Source organism: Crinia signifera, chromosome 1, assembly GCF_055691185.1.
Source record: "Crinia signifera chromosome 1, ASM5569118v1, whole genome shotgun sequence".
NCBI lineage: Eukaryota > Metazoa > Chordata > Amphibia > Anura > Myobatrachidae > Crinia > Crinia signifera.
In genome coordinates, this window is record NC_139217.1 from 247853909 (window position 1) to 247871956 (window position 18048).

At 44.8% G+C, this 18048-nt stretch overlaps 1 protein-coding gene across 4 annotated transcripts in view; it reads left to right on the forward strand.

The window, feature by feature from the left end:
* The first annotated feature begins 12092 nt into the window (after positions 1-12092).
* RNF38 (ring finger protein 38) overlaps positions 12093-18048 on the forward strand; it is a 204535-nt gene continuing 198579 nt past the window's right edge. Inside the window, exon 1 of one of the 4 annotated variants that reach the window (XM_083179862.1) lies at positions 12093-13657. In XM_083179862.1, coding sequence (XP_083035988.1) covers positions 12841-13657 — 817 coding nt within the window. In that variant the 5' untranslated portion in view covers positions 12093-12840. The remainder of the gene's footprint in view (positions 13658-18048) is intronic. The other 3 variants (XM_083179867.1, XM_083179851.1, XM_083179857.1) reach the window with 3 other exon arrangements.

Sequence of the window (18048 nt, forward strand, 5' to 3'; positions counted from 1 at the left end):
ACCTTCCTCAGTCCCTCGTCACCTTCCTCAGTCCCTCGTCACCTTCCTCAGTCCCTCGTCACCTTCCTCAGTCCCTCGTCACCTTCCTCAGCCCTTCGTCACATTTCTCAGCCCTTCAGCACATTCCTCAGTCCCTCAGCACATTCCTCAGTCCCTCAGCACATTCCTCAGTCCCTCAGCACATTCCTCATTCCCTCATCACATTCCTCAGTCCCTCAGCACCTTCCTCAGCCCTTCATCACCTTCCTCAGTCCCTCATCACCTTCCTCAGCCCTTCATCACCTTCCTCAGTCCCTCATCACCTTCCTCAGTCCCTCATCACATTCCTCAGTCCCTCATCACATTCCACAGTCCCTCATCACATTCCTCAGTCCCTCATCACATTCCTCAGTCCCTCATCACCTTCCTCAGCCCTTCATCACCTTCCTCAGCCCTTCATCACCTTCCTCAGTCCCTCATCACCTTCCTCAGTCCCTCATCACCTTCCTCAGTCCCTCATCACATTCCTCAGTCCCTCATCACATTCCTCAGCCCTTCATCACATTCCTCAGCCCTTCATCACCTTCCTCAGCCCTTCATCACCTTCCTCAGCCCTTCATCACCTTCCTCAGCCCTTCATCACATTCCTCAGTCCCTCATCACATTCCTCAGTCCCTCATCACATTCCTCAGCCCTTCATCACCTTCCTCAGCCCTTCATCACCTTCCTCAGCCCTTCATCACCTTCCTCAGTCCCTCATCACCTTCCTCAGTCCCTCATCACCTTCCTCAGTCCCTCAGCACATTCCTCAGTCCCTCAGCACATTCCTCAGCCCTTCATCACATTCCTCAGTCCCTCATCACCTTCCTCAGCCCTTCATCACCTTCATCAGTCCCTCATCACCTTCATCAGTCCCTCATCACCTTGGACCACATAAACAATATTGAGCACCACAGCGTGATGCTCCATTATACATATGCCACATACATGATGCCCATTATACATATGCCACATACATGATGCCCATTATACATATGCCCCACAACGTGAAGCTCCATTATACATATGCCCCACAGCGTGATGCTCATTATGCATATGCCACATACATGATTTCCATAATACATATGCCACACACCGCGATGCTCCATTATACATATGCCACACACCGCGATGCTCCATTATACATATGCCCCACAACGTGAAGCTCCATTATACATATGCCCCACAGCGTGATGCTCATTATACATATGCCACATACATGATTTCCATTATACATATGCCACACAACGTGATGCTCCATTATACAAAAACCCCTCAGCATGATGCTCCATTAATCATATGCCACACACCGTGATGCCCATTATACCTATGACCACAACGTGAAGCACCATTATACATATGCCCCACACCTTGATGCTCATTATACATATGCCCCACACCGTGATGCTCCATTATACATATGCCACACACCGTGATGCTCCATTATACAACTGCCCCACAGCGTGATGCTCCAGTATACATATGCCACACACATGATGCCCATTATACATATGCCCCACAACGTGAAGCTCATTATTAATGAGCATCAAGGTGTGGGGCATATGTATAATGGGCATCATGTGTGTGGCATATGTTTAATGACTCATTAAACATATGCCACACACATGATGCCCATTATATATCAGTGAAAAGAGTATGCAGGCTAGAGTCACAGGCCGCTAATTTACCTACTGCGCACAGTTTAAAAAGAAAGTTTACAGAATGCAGGCATGAAATAGGAGCAGCGGCGGTGACGGCGATAAATGAGCCTGGCATGAGGCAAGGGAGAAGGCGCGAATTCTAGCGCCGGGGACGTCACCTAATCCAAACAAGTGACCTCCACGGTGGAGCGGCATGAGGTCACTTTCTGACCTCCTGCCGCCAAGCGAGGAACCACTACACAGCGGCGGAGTGGCAGGAGGTCACTGCCGCAAAGTAAGGACCTGGAACGCAGCGCTGGGAAAGATTAAACTTTTTTTTTTAAACCATTGCTGGGCACTGGGAAAGATTACAGCCTTTTTTTAATAAAAGCCATTGTGGGCACGGCCCCTGCCCAGTGCCAGGCCAGCCCAGCAATGGCTTTTATTTAAAAAAAATAGCTGTAATCTTTCTCAGTGCCCTGCCCAGCTGCACTGGGAAATATTAACTGGGCAGTGGCCATGCCCACAATGGCTTTTATTTAAAAAAAGGCTGTAATCTTTCCCACTGGCCTGCCCAGTGCCCAGCAATGGCTTTAAAAAAAAAAAAAGTTTAATCTTTCCCAGTGGCTCTGGGCAGGGCAGTGGGAAAGATTACAGCTATTTTTTTTTAAATAAAAGCCATTGCTGGGCTAGTGGGCTGGCCTGGCACTGGACAGGGGCCGTGCCCACAATGGCTTTTATTAAAAAAAGCCATTGTGGGCACGGCCCCTGCCCAGTGCCAGGCCACCCAGCCCACTAGCCCAGCAATGGCTTTTATTTTTTTTTAAAATAGCTGTAATCTTTCCCAATGCCCTGCCCAGTGCCACTGGGCAGGGCATTGAGAAAGATTACAGTCTTTTTTATTTTTATTAAAGACATTGGTGATGGGCATGATTTTACACAGAAAAATTTGTCTTACCAGCGCCCACTGCACTAGTGCCAGAGTGAGTGGAGCCTCGAGGTCAGGTGCCCAGGACCAGGAGCCGGCCGGGGATCAGTCTAGATAGAAGCCACTAAGCACTGGCAGTCACTCAGGCGACCCCCATGTGCTGGCTACTGGCTGCTGGCTGTGATGCTGTGCCACACAACCACACCGTGCGCGCCAGCTAGCACCCGCCGCAGCAGCACAGCACGTGCAGGAGAGGGAGGACACCGCGTCACGCTGTGAGACGGATGGAGGAGGAGGTCACGTGGCGGCAGCGCAAGCTCCGCAAAGGACCATGGGAGGAGCTGCGTGCAGTTGGGCATGCGCGCAGCCCTCCCGTCCCGGGTCCTGCGGGCAGTGGTATGATAATCCGGTCATAAATAATATTTAAAGCTGCAGGCACCAGGCAATCTAATGGGTGGTCCTGTGCACCCCCGGACCACCCCTTAGATTCGCCTATGTATACAGGTATATATATATATATATATATATATATATATATAATATACAGACCTGTGCAAACCTTTTACGTAGGTATGTGTGTAGAAAAGGCTGCAAAGTAAGAATGCTTTCAAAAATAGAAGTGTTACTAGTTTATATTTTATCAATTAACAAAATGCAAAGTGAATGAAGAGAGAAGAGAAATCTACATCAAATATATATTTGGCATGACCACCCTTTGCCTTCAAAACAGCATCATTTATTGTAGGAACACTTGCAAAAAGTCATGGATTTTGCAGGATTATAGTCAGGAGTATATTTAGTCAATCATACCAAACGGGGAATGATGACCATGATTTTCATATGTGCAATAGGTTGAACAACTACCTGAAACAGAAACAACTCTGAATGAGGCTCAAGGGCCAGATGCACTAAGCTTCAAAATTGATAAAATGGAGGGTGATAAACAGTCAGCCAATCAGTTCCTAACTCCCATGTCACAGACTGGTTGAAAAATGTAAGACAGGAGCTGATTGGTTGATTGTTTATCACTCTCCATTTGATCACATTTGAAGCTTAGTGCATCTGGCCTTAAATCTGGCCATAAGTGGTATATAAGCCATACCTTCAGCCAAATTTCTCAACTATGCATTAAAACATACAGGAACTGGGGCACAAAAAACAGCTGGTGCTCTGGACTGAGTAGTTAAATAATTGGTTGTAAGAGAAGGCGATTCTTTTCAAGTTTGGGGCTGCATTTCAGCACAGAGTTGGAAATTTTGTCAGCATTAATAGTGTCCTCAGTGCTGGGAAATACAGTCAGGACATCATACAATATCATCAGGGAGGCATCTGATTGGCTCCAAATATATTCTGCAGCAGAGGAACAAGGAGTTCTTGAAGTGATTATATGGACCCCACAGAACCCTGATCTAAACATTATTGATTATGTCTGACATAAGAGACATGAAGAGACAGAAGCATATGAGTAAGCCTACATCCAGAGAGGATCTGTTATTAGTTCTACAACATGTTTAGATCAACCTCCCAAACTGTGCGCAAGTGTACCTAGAATTGATGCTGATTTAAACGGAAATAGTGGTCACACCAAATATTGATTTGATTAAGGTTTATCTATAATCCCAGCTCAGCACTCTCTATAAAAACTTATACAGCATAATAGTGGGGTTTTAGTTCACAAATTGATCAATGCATTTAATATTGCAGCCCATGTCACAGGACCCAATGGAAGATTTATAAGAAAGAGTTGTAGATTATCTCAAATCTAGCAATTTACAGGATGCCAAACAGCATAGATTTACTGGGGGAGATCATGTCAAACAATTATCTAGACTTTAGTTTTGCGATTTCATTGTGCCCTGCACAAGATTCACACCAACCTGTGTCAGACGCTACAAAGCAGCCACAAGACATAAACCATTGGATGGTGTGATTACACACTGACGTAACTTGACCTTGGAGTTCAACTGGGATCTCTGTGGAAGTTTTTCCTTGATCTTTTTCTCCCATTCTCACTAACTTCCGTTTAATCCTGGGGTGATTTTCTTCTTGCCCGCTGCATTAAGGGATGTTTGCTAAAATCCAGGACTTTAAACATCTAAATAATATTTGCATCTGTAGTCACATGAACATTATGTTGCTTGGATTTGGTCTAACATTTAACATGCTTGTGTATAATTTCTGATCTCCTCAAACAGTGTTCTTCTTTGCTTTCTCTATTCCATGCACAGTGTGGTTCACATGATACCAAACAGCAGAGTGACTACTTTTTTCCGTTTTGATTGGCTGAATGTGGTTGTGATTGAAAGTGTTACAGTGTCTACATAGAGGGGGAAATTTACTAAGCAAAATACGTCTAAAAAATTTGTATTTGTATAGTAAAATACAAATTTATTTAGGCATATTCGTATTTTTGGCATTTTGGGCAATAGCTCTTTTCGGGGGCGGAGCCGCACAATGTAAATAAAGTCAGCGTGCGGCTCCTACTCAGTCTGGTGGTTCGCATGAGCGGTCTGTTATTTTACCAAGTCCTGGGGATCCTACATGGAATGAAGAGGACCTGATCTACGCCGGAGGAGACTTGTAAGTATAATTTGCTTCTACATTACCCCACAGGATTTCTTCGGACACTAGACCCGGACCCCAGGACCCCGGACCCGGGCCCCAGGACATCGGACCCCAGGACCGATGGATGGGAACCTACCTACAGGCTCAAGATAGGTAAGTATCAGTATGAAAGGGCTCTGTATGTAATAAAGTTTTATTTTTCTTGGGTGTCAGTGTGTTTATTTAACTATTTGTACTGCTATGGAACTACAAGTTCCAGCGGGCCGTTTAATGCCCCGCATGTTGGCACTTGTGGTTCTCCAAGTCCCTGCATGCGGGGGAGGTGTGCTGGGACTCATAGTTCCACAGCAATATATAATAGATTTTTGTAACTTTTACACTTTAATCAGCCCGGTACACACAGCCCAGGGGTACGGTGGACAGCACCAGGCTTCAGCCTGGGCAGTTTAGTTCTGGAGGGGCGGGGGACCCTCTCCCCCAGGACCCCTGGCTGACTGGTCGGTAGGGATGAATGGCTGGTTGGTTGGGCCTGGGGCTGGTTCTTAAAATATGGGGGACCCCTATTAATTTTGTCCCCCATATTTTGGGTACCAGACCCGGCCTTGGAGCCTGGGGCTGGTTTTAAAAATTTGGCAGAGCCCTATGTAAATTGTTCCCTGATTTTTTATAACCAGCCCCGGCTCTGTGAGCATGGTGCTGGTTACGGCCGTGGAGGGAACCCCACGCCGTTTCTTTTTATTTATTTATCTATTTTTTTTTTTACACACTGCAGCCTGCACGGATCTGACTGATCTGTGCAGGCTGCCAATACGAATTCGTATTAGTGGTCGTATATACGGCCGCTAATACAAATCAATACGAATGGATACGACATCGGGGATTACAAAGCAGACGTATTTGACTGCTTTGTAAATTCCCCTTCGGAACACGAAAACAAAACAGCCGTATGCATTCGTATTAAGAATACGAATAGGAAAAATCAAATTCGTATTCTTAGTAAATTTCCCCCAGACAGTCAAAAAGGTCAACATGCAATAGGTTGACTGGGTCAAAAGGTCGACATGAAAATGTCAATGTGCAATAAGTCAACATGGTCAAAACGTTGACATGAAAAAGCTAGACACATGAAAAGATTGACATGAGTTTTGCTCACCATGCAAGGGTATGCGTTACGCTAATTGGAGATTCATGTTGGCAGGTGATGCCATTGACACCAAAAATGTGAAAAACTCATGCCGATTTTTTTACGTGTCTACTTTTTTGCATGTTGACATTTTAACAGGATCAACCTTTTGCATGTTGACCATTTGTATGTGGACCTTTTTGTGTCAACCGATTGACACACCCAGTGAATGACTGATTAGAAGATTAATAACATGTATGATGCTAATTCAAGACATCAATTAGTTGGAAATATTACTATATTCCAATTATTAATTATCTTTTGTAAGAGATACAATATATTTGGAGAATAAGCAATAATTTATGAATTTTCACAGTTTCTCTGCTGTATTCATAAAGGTATACACTTTTCAGGAGGAATTAATAATTATTTTATTGAGTTGTAAGGTTTCTGACAAATTTGTCCACATCTGTATAGTGTATGGCAACATAAATGCCCCACTTGGATACAATTAAAAAAAGACCACCACTGGCATCTACACGTTAAAAACCATTTACAGTAACGCTTAAATCATTAACTTCCCTGGTATAGAGATTCACTATCTGATAATAAAAATGTGTTTTAAACACTAAGGTATAATAGTAGAGACAAGCAGATGTGAATTTTACCTATGGGTTGCGGGGCTGCAGGAGGACTGCAGCCCCCCAGTAACGCCTGCTGCTCTGTACATGTGATATTACGCATTAAGCAAATGTAATTATACATTGTTTTTACATCCAACCATATTGATTCAATACTAAGCGCTCCACCTTTTTTTTTTTTTTTTTCTATACCTAATTTAGGGGTTTGACGCCCCCTAGCAGGAGCTGCTTGACAAACCACCCTATTAGGCGCCTGTTTACTCTTAGGGCAGTATTCAATATGAAATATCGCCGTGTGCAGCGAATCCTGTTTAGGATTCGCTGCACACTCGCTGTGTTCCGGAGGGCTGGCTGCCACTCGCTCTCCCTGTATTCAATGTCGGAAGGGGCGAGTTGCCCCTCGAGGCGAATCTTAACCCCTGCAGCGGACGAGCGTCCGCGGCAGGGAGCCGTGGGACGGTGGCAGGCAGGGAGATTAAAAAAAGTCTCCCTGCCTGCCCCAGAACTTTTGTGGAGGGGAGGAGGGCTCCCCAGGCAGCACAAGCTGCCCCCCCCCAGAGCCAGCAGGGGACCGGGTATAGTCACTGCTCCCGATCATGCATATGTAATGATCGGGTGCAGTGAATATATGAATATCTAATGAGCGGCTCGGCTCCCGGCCCCCTGCTGGCTGCTCTGTGTAAAAAAAAAAAATGTTTTTAAATTAAAATATATATTCATGTGCTATAAGCACATGAATAAAAATAGCATGCCCTTTTACAGAATAAAATTCCTGATTTTTTTACACCAAAATTAAAACAAAAATACCTTTTATTTAAAAAGTTCACATTCCAGTTCTCCATGAAAAGATGGAGAATTGCTACACGGAGAGACATGGCAAAAATGACTCAGAAAGACGGCGAGAAGTGCACATTGAATAGGGTTGCTCGCTTTTTGAGAGCAAAAGTCTTCGTCCAACGTGAGAAAAGCACAAACTCGCCATAAAACACGGCAAATTTTTCTCATTGATTACTGCCCTTAGCCACAAGTCTATTAGTTCACCCCTTGTACACGTCTGCTGCTCTGTACAGCCTTAGATGCAGATTCAGACCTGATTACAGGGCTGCAACTTTTTGCAGCCCAGCGATCAGTTAGCTATCTCCTTACCAGAGCAATGTGCATAGCTGTGAATAGCTTTGCAGCTGAGCGAAGAGGGGCAAATCCATTTGTAATCTCTCCTAATGGATGGCCCTGGGGTTATCTAGGCTGCTGCTGACTTTTTTTTTGTGGCACTCCCAGTAAACGCTGGGGTGCCACCCACAAACGCCAGCCTGCTGTCAATTAGCCAGCGTACAGTCTGCGTTCACAGGCCATCGATTGTTGTGACAGTATGGAGAGCTTGCGCATGTCGATAGATTGTAGCCCTTCATTGGAATCTGAATCGATACTTAAGTGCAGTCAGATGCAGTCTGTGAGACTGCACTGGCTTCACTGAGACTGGCAGTGACTTCCTACTGGACATCCTACCTGCCAGTCACACGCATCACAGGCAGTCACATTGGGAAGCATTCCCTCCCTCCGGGACTGCCAGTCCAGGCTAAGGGGCAGATTTATTAAGCTTGGAGAAGAGATAAACTGTAGATAAAGCAGAGAAAAGGTAAAAGGAGATAAAGCATCAGCTGTGTTTGAAAAAGACAGTTGGGAGTTGATTGGCTGGTGCTTTATCTCCTTTTACCTTTTCTCCGCTTTATCTCCAGTTTATCTCTTCTCCAAGCTTAATAAATTTGCCCCTATGATAGGCATGGAGCTTGCTTCCTAGCTGGCTTCTATCGGCTGCAGTCGGTACAGCCCACAGAAATTGGGGATTTGTTCATGCATACAAGGCCTTATTCAGATTGCAGGCGCTGGATGCATTCGCACCTAGCAATGCTGGCAGGGGGTGGTGGTGACGGGATGCACCCATGGGAATGCTGAGTATTTCATGGGCATTCCCATGAAAATGCTGGGCATTCCCATTTTAATGTGCACGTGATGCGGTTGATGTCAGCGGATGTCAGCTGCAAACCTGCTTCCTGTACAGGAAGCATGCCAATGTAAAAAACCCAGAGAGGTGTCTTACATATGTGTGTACCTTCCGGGGGGCGGCCTGCTGTGCAGGTGGTGGGCAGCGTTTTATCCACACGTAACACTGCATATTTCGCAGCGTTGCATGGGGACCAGAATAAGGTCCACAGTTCCCTTGTTTATGGGCAAATTTCTTATAATATGCGGTGTGGTTTACCAAAATGAATGAGTCTTATATCTCCATGAGATACAGTGCAATACATTCCAGTGCTTGGACGTAATAGTCCAAGTGATTGAATCCCTCCCAATGTCCCCTGCTGCGCACACATCGGACTCCTTGAATATCAGGATGGGCTGCCATGATGCAATTCTGTGCAAATCTTATCAGCAGGTCGATCTTTGACCTCCCACTTGTACTTTGACTGGGAAAGCAGAATACTTGCACACCTTCTCAGGGGGAACAGTGCCAATCCTCAATTTTGGGGAACCTCCCAGCCATTTGGGGAGGGAAGGCAAGTACAGTATGTTTTTGATGGGAGAGCTGTCTTTTGAGATTTTTTTTCAAGCATACAGCATTACTAAACAATACTATGGGCCGCATTTATCAACTAATATTTGCGGCTAAATCCCCGAAAACACCCGTTTTAAGTTTCACCTAAATGTATTAAAGGGGGACCGCAGCTGGAATCTCCGATCCCTGCTGCGATCCCCCCCGGCCGCATCCCCCATAGGTTTCTATGGGGGATGCGAAGCTGCCCGATGTATTAACATCGGGCAGCCCGGCTTCGCACTCCTGGGCTATCGCCATTCTGGGATGGCGATAGCCCATTGTATGGCTACACATCGCACTGCTCAAGCAGGGCAGTGCGGTAAGAGGGGTCGGCGGGGGTCAGCGTATAACCGCGCATGCACTGACCTCCCGGCTTCTGGTTTAGCACTTCGCAGGGACAGGCTCCTTTCGGAGCCCTGTCCCTGCAGGGCCAGGGATGATACATCCCAGTGATCTGATCGCATTTTACAATGCGATCCTGGGCGGATATATTCCGCCCAGATCGCATTGCAAATGCGATCATTGATAAATGTGCCCCTATGTTTGCAATGAGACAAGGTGATGCTTGATACATACTACCTCTGGTGGTGAGGGGAGAGGACTGAAAGCTGAAGAAGGACAATCAGCTCAAACTTGCACACAGGAGCACTGTGCTGTACTCGGTGTGGGTGGCCTTTGCTTCTATTAATGCTGCTGCAGCCAGTGCTAAGTAAAAGTTTAGCAAACAGCCAGCTGTCTTTGTGTGTTCCCTGAACAAATGGAATCACATTATCTTTGTCAGTATCAGTGATTACAATACCCAAATAAAGGGCATGTCTTTCTATAACACTCATTACTCAGCGGCTCTAACATAGGGCCTTATTCTAGTTCACTCTTTCTGACAAAATCCTTCTTAGATGGACAAAACCATGTGCACTGCAGGTGGGGCAGATGTAAAATGTGCAGAGAGAATTAGATCTGGGTATTTTCTTTATGTGCAGGGAAAATACTGGCTGCTTTATTTCTCCACTGCAATATAGATCTCAATTTGAAGTAAAACCCCACCCAAATCTACTGTAATTCTCTCTGCACAAGTTACATCTGCCCCACCTGTAGTGCACATGGTTTTGTCCATCTAAGAAGGATTTTGTCAGAAAGAGTGAACTAGAATAAGGCCCATAGTCCTTATAGGTGCATTTCTTAACCCATTGGCTCAATGCTCCCATCCTGTGCACACTTCCCTTCTACCCTCTTTACTGTCACATCCTTTTAACACCTTCGCTTCCTGCTTCCACCTTCTGTGTCACTGTCAAATGTGTTGACATTTCCTTGCCAAACTCTTTCCACATTATTTAACCCTTTTATTATTTAGCACATATTGGTGCCAATTCAGTCCCAATCGTAGTTCAGGCTTTCTTTCATTAGTAATGGAGGAAAAATCATTCAATGGGGAGCGACCATCGGATTATATTTGCTTCATGCGGCCGCATGTGAATGGATGTGTAGGCGTACACGTACACGTACACATCGACTCACAACAACCTGTGCGCAGTGTGTTATATGAATCCGATAATCCTCTCTACAAGTACCTTTATTTCTAACGTATTCTTTCTTTCAAGTGCTCAGACTCTATAGGGCTGCATGACTGCCGGCAGAGGGGAGGGGTCCCGAACAGAGAAGGATACACACAGGCCTCCTAATCCATTAGCACACCCTCTGCTTATATGTGCAGGTGTAGCCACACTCACACACACACACACACACACACACACATATATACTTTAATTAATAGGCCCCTTGTTATCTAGACCCCATTGCCAACATCTGCAACAAACCTTTTGGATCAGTTGCCATTGCTTTTTGGGGGTATTATGACTGCATGTGCACTAATGGTTATATATATAGCTTGGGTGTGGATGATAGGATTGACAGGAATTAGGTCTTCAGTGTCTAGGTCGACCCCAAAAGGTTGACATGTGCAAGGTTGACATGAGAAAAAGGTCGACACAATCAAAATGTCAACCCATAAATAAATCACTTTGTTTTTTTGTGTTTTTTTGGGGTGACTACTTGTACATTATAGCACATGGACCACTAAGTAGTATACATTGTACCCTTGCATGGATAGTAAAGTATGAATAGTGAAAAATGTTAAATTGGGAAAAACTCATTTGACCTTTTCATTGTGTCAACCTATTATCCCTGTCAAGCTAATACAAGACGATCTAATACATGTTCAGATCCCATATACAGTAGCTTGTATCCTGTTAGTCAATGTTTGTACTGTATGTAAGTCGCTGCTTCTGCTTGTAAGGCGCTGCGGACCCCTTGTGGTGTAATACAAAGTATAATAATAATTTTGTAGTATATGCAAAATATCCTTCAGGAGACCTCCCACAGTCATGCTGCAGCATAAAGTTTTCACCAACAGCACAGGAGAGATGACAATAATATGACCACATGTGGGATATATTGATGCTGAATACATGATATACAGTACTGTGGACTCTGAGGCTGGTGCGGAAGTGGAGGCGCCTGGAGCTCTCCGTGCTGCTGCTGCTGCAGCTTCTGTGTGACTATGCTGGGCCCATAGGGACAGACCAGTGCCTCTCATGTCTACCCCAGCTCAGCAGCAGCGCCTGTGACATCATACAGAGCGGGGGATAGAAGTCACCCAGCGGGGAATCCTCAGCAGCAGCAAGCAGCGGGGATCCCGGGAGGACAGAGAGCACGCCGCCGCTGCGCGTCATGCAGTAGAGGGGGAGAAGAGTACTATAAGCAGGACAGGCACACAACAATAGGCGGCCCGGGACCCAGTGTTGCCCTGTTCCTGTGTGTGGCACCGGCTGTTGTACTTGTTCCCTGCCTGTATACAGCGAGAGAACGGAATATTCCTTATACTGTGTTATTCCTCCCAGCCACCCCTTCCCGAAACCATTGCCTCTCCTTTCCTGCCAGCGGAGGAGGAGAGGGGGGTGGGGGTGTATTGTGCTGGGAGTAGTGTCATTTCCCTCACTGCCTGTGGATTTGGGATAGAGGAACGCTTGTGTTGGATGTTATAAGCAGAGGCTCTGAGCAATGTAGGGAGCTCGCCACTCCTGTGAGTGCAGTGCGGGGCAGCGAGGAGCTGTCACCTGCCCTGGGGAATACTCTGCTGCTGCCCTGTTACCCCTGGTGCCTGCTTATTCCTGCACACTGGACAGAGTGGGATGACACTGAAGGCGGATTATTGTGCCCCGACCTGTGTGTCACATGAGTGTGCCTCTAGCAGCCATACACCAGCCTGGGAGCACACGGGGAGTTGTACAAGCTTCTATTTCGTATTACTTATTTGATTTTCTTTGTATTACTGGATGTGTGCCATACACGCACACAGTGTTTATATCTGCATCTCATCTCCGTCAGCTGGCGTTCTGTTCACCAGGGAGGTGATGCCAATTGCCTCCGGCTCAGTACAGCCCACCCCTCCGGACTCCAGCCTCTGTACTCAGTGTCATCCGGTCCAAGCAGACAGGCTTCGGGACCCCAAGCAGCAGCAGCAGCAGCCAGTGGGAGGCGGTGACAGCGGGGGTGGTGGAGCAGGAGGTGGGCTGTTGCCGTTCCCGATTTGCCTCGATCCCAGGCAGGCTGTAGCAGGGGCCGAGGCTGCAGCGGCGGCCACCAGCAGAGACGCCGGGCTCAGCAGCAGCAGTGGCAGCAGATTGCTGACTCTCGGCTCTGCCTCCTCCCAGCAGTACCCTCCTCTTCTGCAGCTCACCCCGTCTTCCTCCTTCTTCCAGTCTCTCTCCTCTGCTTCCTCTCCCCCCTCATCTCCGCCACCTCCTATTGCTCCTTCCTTCCTATTCCCAGCTTTCCTGGAGCCCCCAAGGACTAGATCCAGATCTAGGTCTGGATTCATGATGAACCAACAGCAACAACAGCAGTTGCATGGCATGCCTGGGGTGCACCACTACCACCAGCAGCTCCAGAGCCCACCACCTCTTCCCCATCTCCTATCCTCTGCCCTGCGAGGGCCAGGGATGGACAGAAATGACAACAGCCCCCCAGAGGGAGCACGACAACCCCACAGCCCTCCATTAGGTACAAGAAGGAGAGTAAACAGCCCGACAACCAATGACCACCATCACCAGCATCACCATCACCACCACCACCACATACTGTCCCCAGCAGGTAGGGTGCATGCTACTTCTGCCAGTTTCCCGTTTGCCATGAGAACTATTGCTGTAAGATATGTGTCTGACAAGTTTACAGTGTTCACAAAGTTTATGCAGTCACTGCTGGGTAATGCCACTGCATGGCACATTAGTGACCAGCCTAACTCTAACTCCTGATATATGTATACTACTGTGCACAGGGGATCATGGAAGGTAGGGAAGGAGTTAAGTATTGGTGTAAAGCTGGATGCGGAGGCAGGCATTGCAGGGAAGGCTGGAGGGAAGTAATGGGTTACTGTATACAGTATGTTATATGTTAGGATGCAGAGAGTAATGGGATTATGCTACTGAGTGATCGCTTTATGTGGCTGGGAGGACAATGAAGGTGAAATAATTGAGATTAGAATGTTCTGGTCATGAATAGGTTAAATATAGTTGTTGTTTTTTTAAAGATCGATCTAAAGGGAAATTCTGGAAGTGCAGGGGTTAAAACAGGAGCCATGGCACAGTGCCTTTCTCCTCTGCCTCCTGTCATACATTCCTGTAATGCTGGACACATGCTTTTGTGGGCGGGGAAGGGGAACTTACATGGATGTGATGTGACTGTTGCTGTAATGTGTGTGTTCCTGTGTAGAACTGCTTCTCATATTCTGCAGTCTCTGTGAGAGCCATTTGGATGTGTTATGTACAAGGGCACAATATTACTGCTGGCCCTGGGCAGGCTGCCCACACATTACCCAAATCCAACTGTCAGAAAGATTGCTGCAGCATTAGTAGGTACCAGGCAACTGCTTATATAGCTATGGAGTATAACAGGGGGACATTACCTCTAGTCCTTATTCCTGTCTGACCCCAGACTTATGTTCCTGTCAGGTCTTGCCTGCATAAGCATTGTGCTGGTTATGGAGGGTCAGTAGTATATAGAGAGATCTGTCATCTCCCTGTTACATTTATCACAGTGACAGGGACTTCTCAAAGCATAGTTAACAGAGCAACATTACCCTCAGTGCTAACCAAGTTTTTCATAAAGCAAATGTGATAGATGTATATATGTTATGTGGCAATATAAGCTCCATGGGACACGAACCAATATTCATGTTTCAATCTTTTTTTGTTATGTGCTGCATTGTATGTTGACACTATATAAATACACAACAATAATAGAGTCCATATAATACAGCTGTGTTCAGCCTGGATACATTCATCACTCCTCCCCAACCTGACAGCTTGTGTATAGCCATAAGGTACTGGCTGCACAGAACATCTGATTGATTGATTGATTGATTGATTGATTGATAGATTTAATAGAAGTAATGTATAATTCAGTTGTAAAATAAGTCACTTCTAATTGCTAATTTGTCCTTCTTTAAAGCAGGCCCAGGTCTAATTTATGATACATTGTATGCTTATGTTGTAGGCGTTCCTGCCTGTTTGCCAGCTTGCTTATTGAAGCATCTGTGTGTTGTAGCCGGACAAGCAAACTGAGCATCAGCATGTTTGGCAAAAAAGACATGTTTTCCCTATGACTGGGATGTAAACATCTCGGTGCAGGAAATATGTGATGTCATACTTACTATTTCAAGATAATGAAATCATCAATTGTTATAGTTATCATATAGTATCCTGTGTTTAATGTACAATTGTATTGTTCATTCTTGGCAAGGCTTAAGTTAAAGGTAATATAATAACACACGTATAATGAAGTTATTTATACAAGTTTTATTTTATTTCAAAGGATATATATATATATATATATATATATATATATATATATATATATATACAATTTGGATTTTATATGTAGATAGTTTTGTATCAGTGATACCCTATTATCTTTTTTTTTTTTTCAGTTCTTTATTTAAAAGCTGGTATTTTGCATTCTCATCCTGTGTAAGCAACCCTGAGTATGACTTTTGTCAAGTTTTAATTGTACATGAGATCTAAATGATACTTTTGAAATACATATTAGAAATACAACCAGTATGACTGTTAGCCAAAGTAATACAATGTTTCAGAAAGGTAAAGAATACAATGTATCAGACAGTTTAGTAGAATGTGGGGAGTCATTTACAATGAACCAACTTTCACTTTATTACACTTAGCATATGTTGCATATAGTGTGTTGGTGAGTAATATTCAGTACTTGACATTTGTTCTGTTGGTTATAGGCACCTGCTAGATTTTTGTGTAAATTTTTTTGGCCTATATATTGTTATAAAAAAGGCACATCAGGATTGTCTTTACTTCACTTTTCATATTGTTTAATATTATGTTTATAATAGATTTGCTGTGATCTTTCCTGTGCAGCTTATATTAGTAAACAGGTCTGTCAAAATTCTGACTATTGCTACTTTGTAGAGGGCATTAACCCTTTGAGTGCCAACATCTCTGTGAGCGATGCGCTCAATATAAACTAAAAATGCCAGCGTCAGTCTCCTTTGTTATATAAATTCAAATAAAAACGTTGCGTAATAAAATATTATATTTCCTATATAAGGTAAACATTACAGGTCATTATAATGAATAACAATGTGTTCTTGGCAATTTTTACACCACTTTTGACAAATTCATTAGGCACAGGTTAACACAAAGGGGCCTTTGCATGGTGCACATTCTGCAACACCACAAAGCTGGGCTGCCTTCAATTCTTCCACCCCTTGCAGTGCCCTATTTTGTAACTGGACAAAATCTTATTGCAGTAATTTTGGGTACGCAGTCCTAAAATTACATTATAGCACAAACTATAGCAACACTATAGTCTTTCTTTAAATCAGGGTAAAAATTGGTATGTTTAAAAAATCAGAGGGACAGCTTTATTAAGCTCGGTGTAGTGATAAAGTGTCTGGTTTTTATCACCAGCCAATCATCTCCTAACTGTGAAGTTACAGGCTTGTTATGGAAAAAAATGACAGTTAGGAGCCGATTGGCTGGTGATAAAAAACAGACATTTTATCACTTCACCGAGCTTAATAAATCTACCCCACAATTTTGTGAAGCAAATTGAGTGAGTTAAAATTGGGTACTTGTGAGTTATCCGGGCTGCCGATTTCTAAATCGGGTCGGATTGGGCACATCGCATCGCATCGCATGCGACCATCGGATGCGATGCGATGCGATGACCCGATTTTTCCATAGGAATCAATGTTAAAATGGACTGAGTCCATTTTAACATGGAATTCAATGGGAAAAAGGGGTCCTTTTCATACCCCTACTATCCAAGTGGGCATGGAGTTGGATATAAACCTGTGGCGAGCGTAGCGAGCCACCGAGCCCGAAGCGTGGCGAGCGTAGCGAGCCCCGCGAGGGGACACAGAATACCGTCCCCTCGCGGGGCTCGCTTCGCTCGCCACGCTTCGGGCTTGGTGGCTCGCTACGCTCGCCACAGGTTTATATCCAACTCCATGCCCACTTGGATAGTAGGGGTATGAAAAGGACCCCTTTTTCCCATTGAATTCCATGTTAAAATGGACTCAGTCAATTTTAACATTGATTCCTATGGAAAAATCGGGTCATCGCATCCGATGATCGCATGCGATGCGATATCGCATCGCATCTGATTGTATGCCTTAACTTAAGGCATACAATCAAAAAATCGGCAGCCCAGATAACTCACAAGTACCTAAAATTGGAACATATTATTTATACGTAAAAGGCAAATACTGCCATTACAGTATATGATGTATGAAGTTTGGCAGATTAAACTGTGTAATAAAGCTAATGGGGCCTAAACTTGTAGAAATTTAGGGGCATTTTGTAAGCTTTCTTACATTGCTATGTGGGTAGGGGCCATACACAGCTATCACCCAGCGATTAATATCCAGTACACAGCGCTGACACATCGCTATGCACTGAGGGATCTTGCTGAGGGTGCAGAGTGATCTAGTATCACTCAGCACATCTCCCCGTGTGTAGGCCCCTTAATGGGGTTATTACCTCAAAGCTTGGGGAGATATTAACATGCCAGAGATAAAGTACCAGCCAATTAGCTCCCAACTGTAATTTTTTTAAACAGAGCCTGTTAAATGTAAGGCCAAAGTTAATTGGCTGGTACTTTTTCTCTCACGATTGTATCTCCAAGCTTTGACAAATAAGCCCTGAAATGAATGATACACTGTTAGATTTACCGTGTAGCATTTTAGAAATAGTAAATGGTACTTTGAAGAGAAGGGCCTTGTAAGTATATAACTTATATCAGTGTGGTACACAGACATTAGTATCAGGCAATTAAACTACTGTATGTACAGACCATGTGAAATGGCACTTGATGGCTATGCTCACAGTTATACACAGATGTCTGTTGTTTTATTACCAGTTCAAATGTGTATAGCTTCTTTAAATTCTGTATATTGGTAAACAAGCTTTATCACATTCCCCATATAGAGGGTACACACGGTGAGATATGCACTA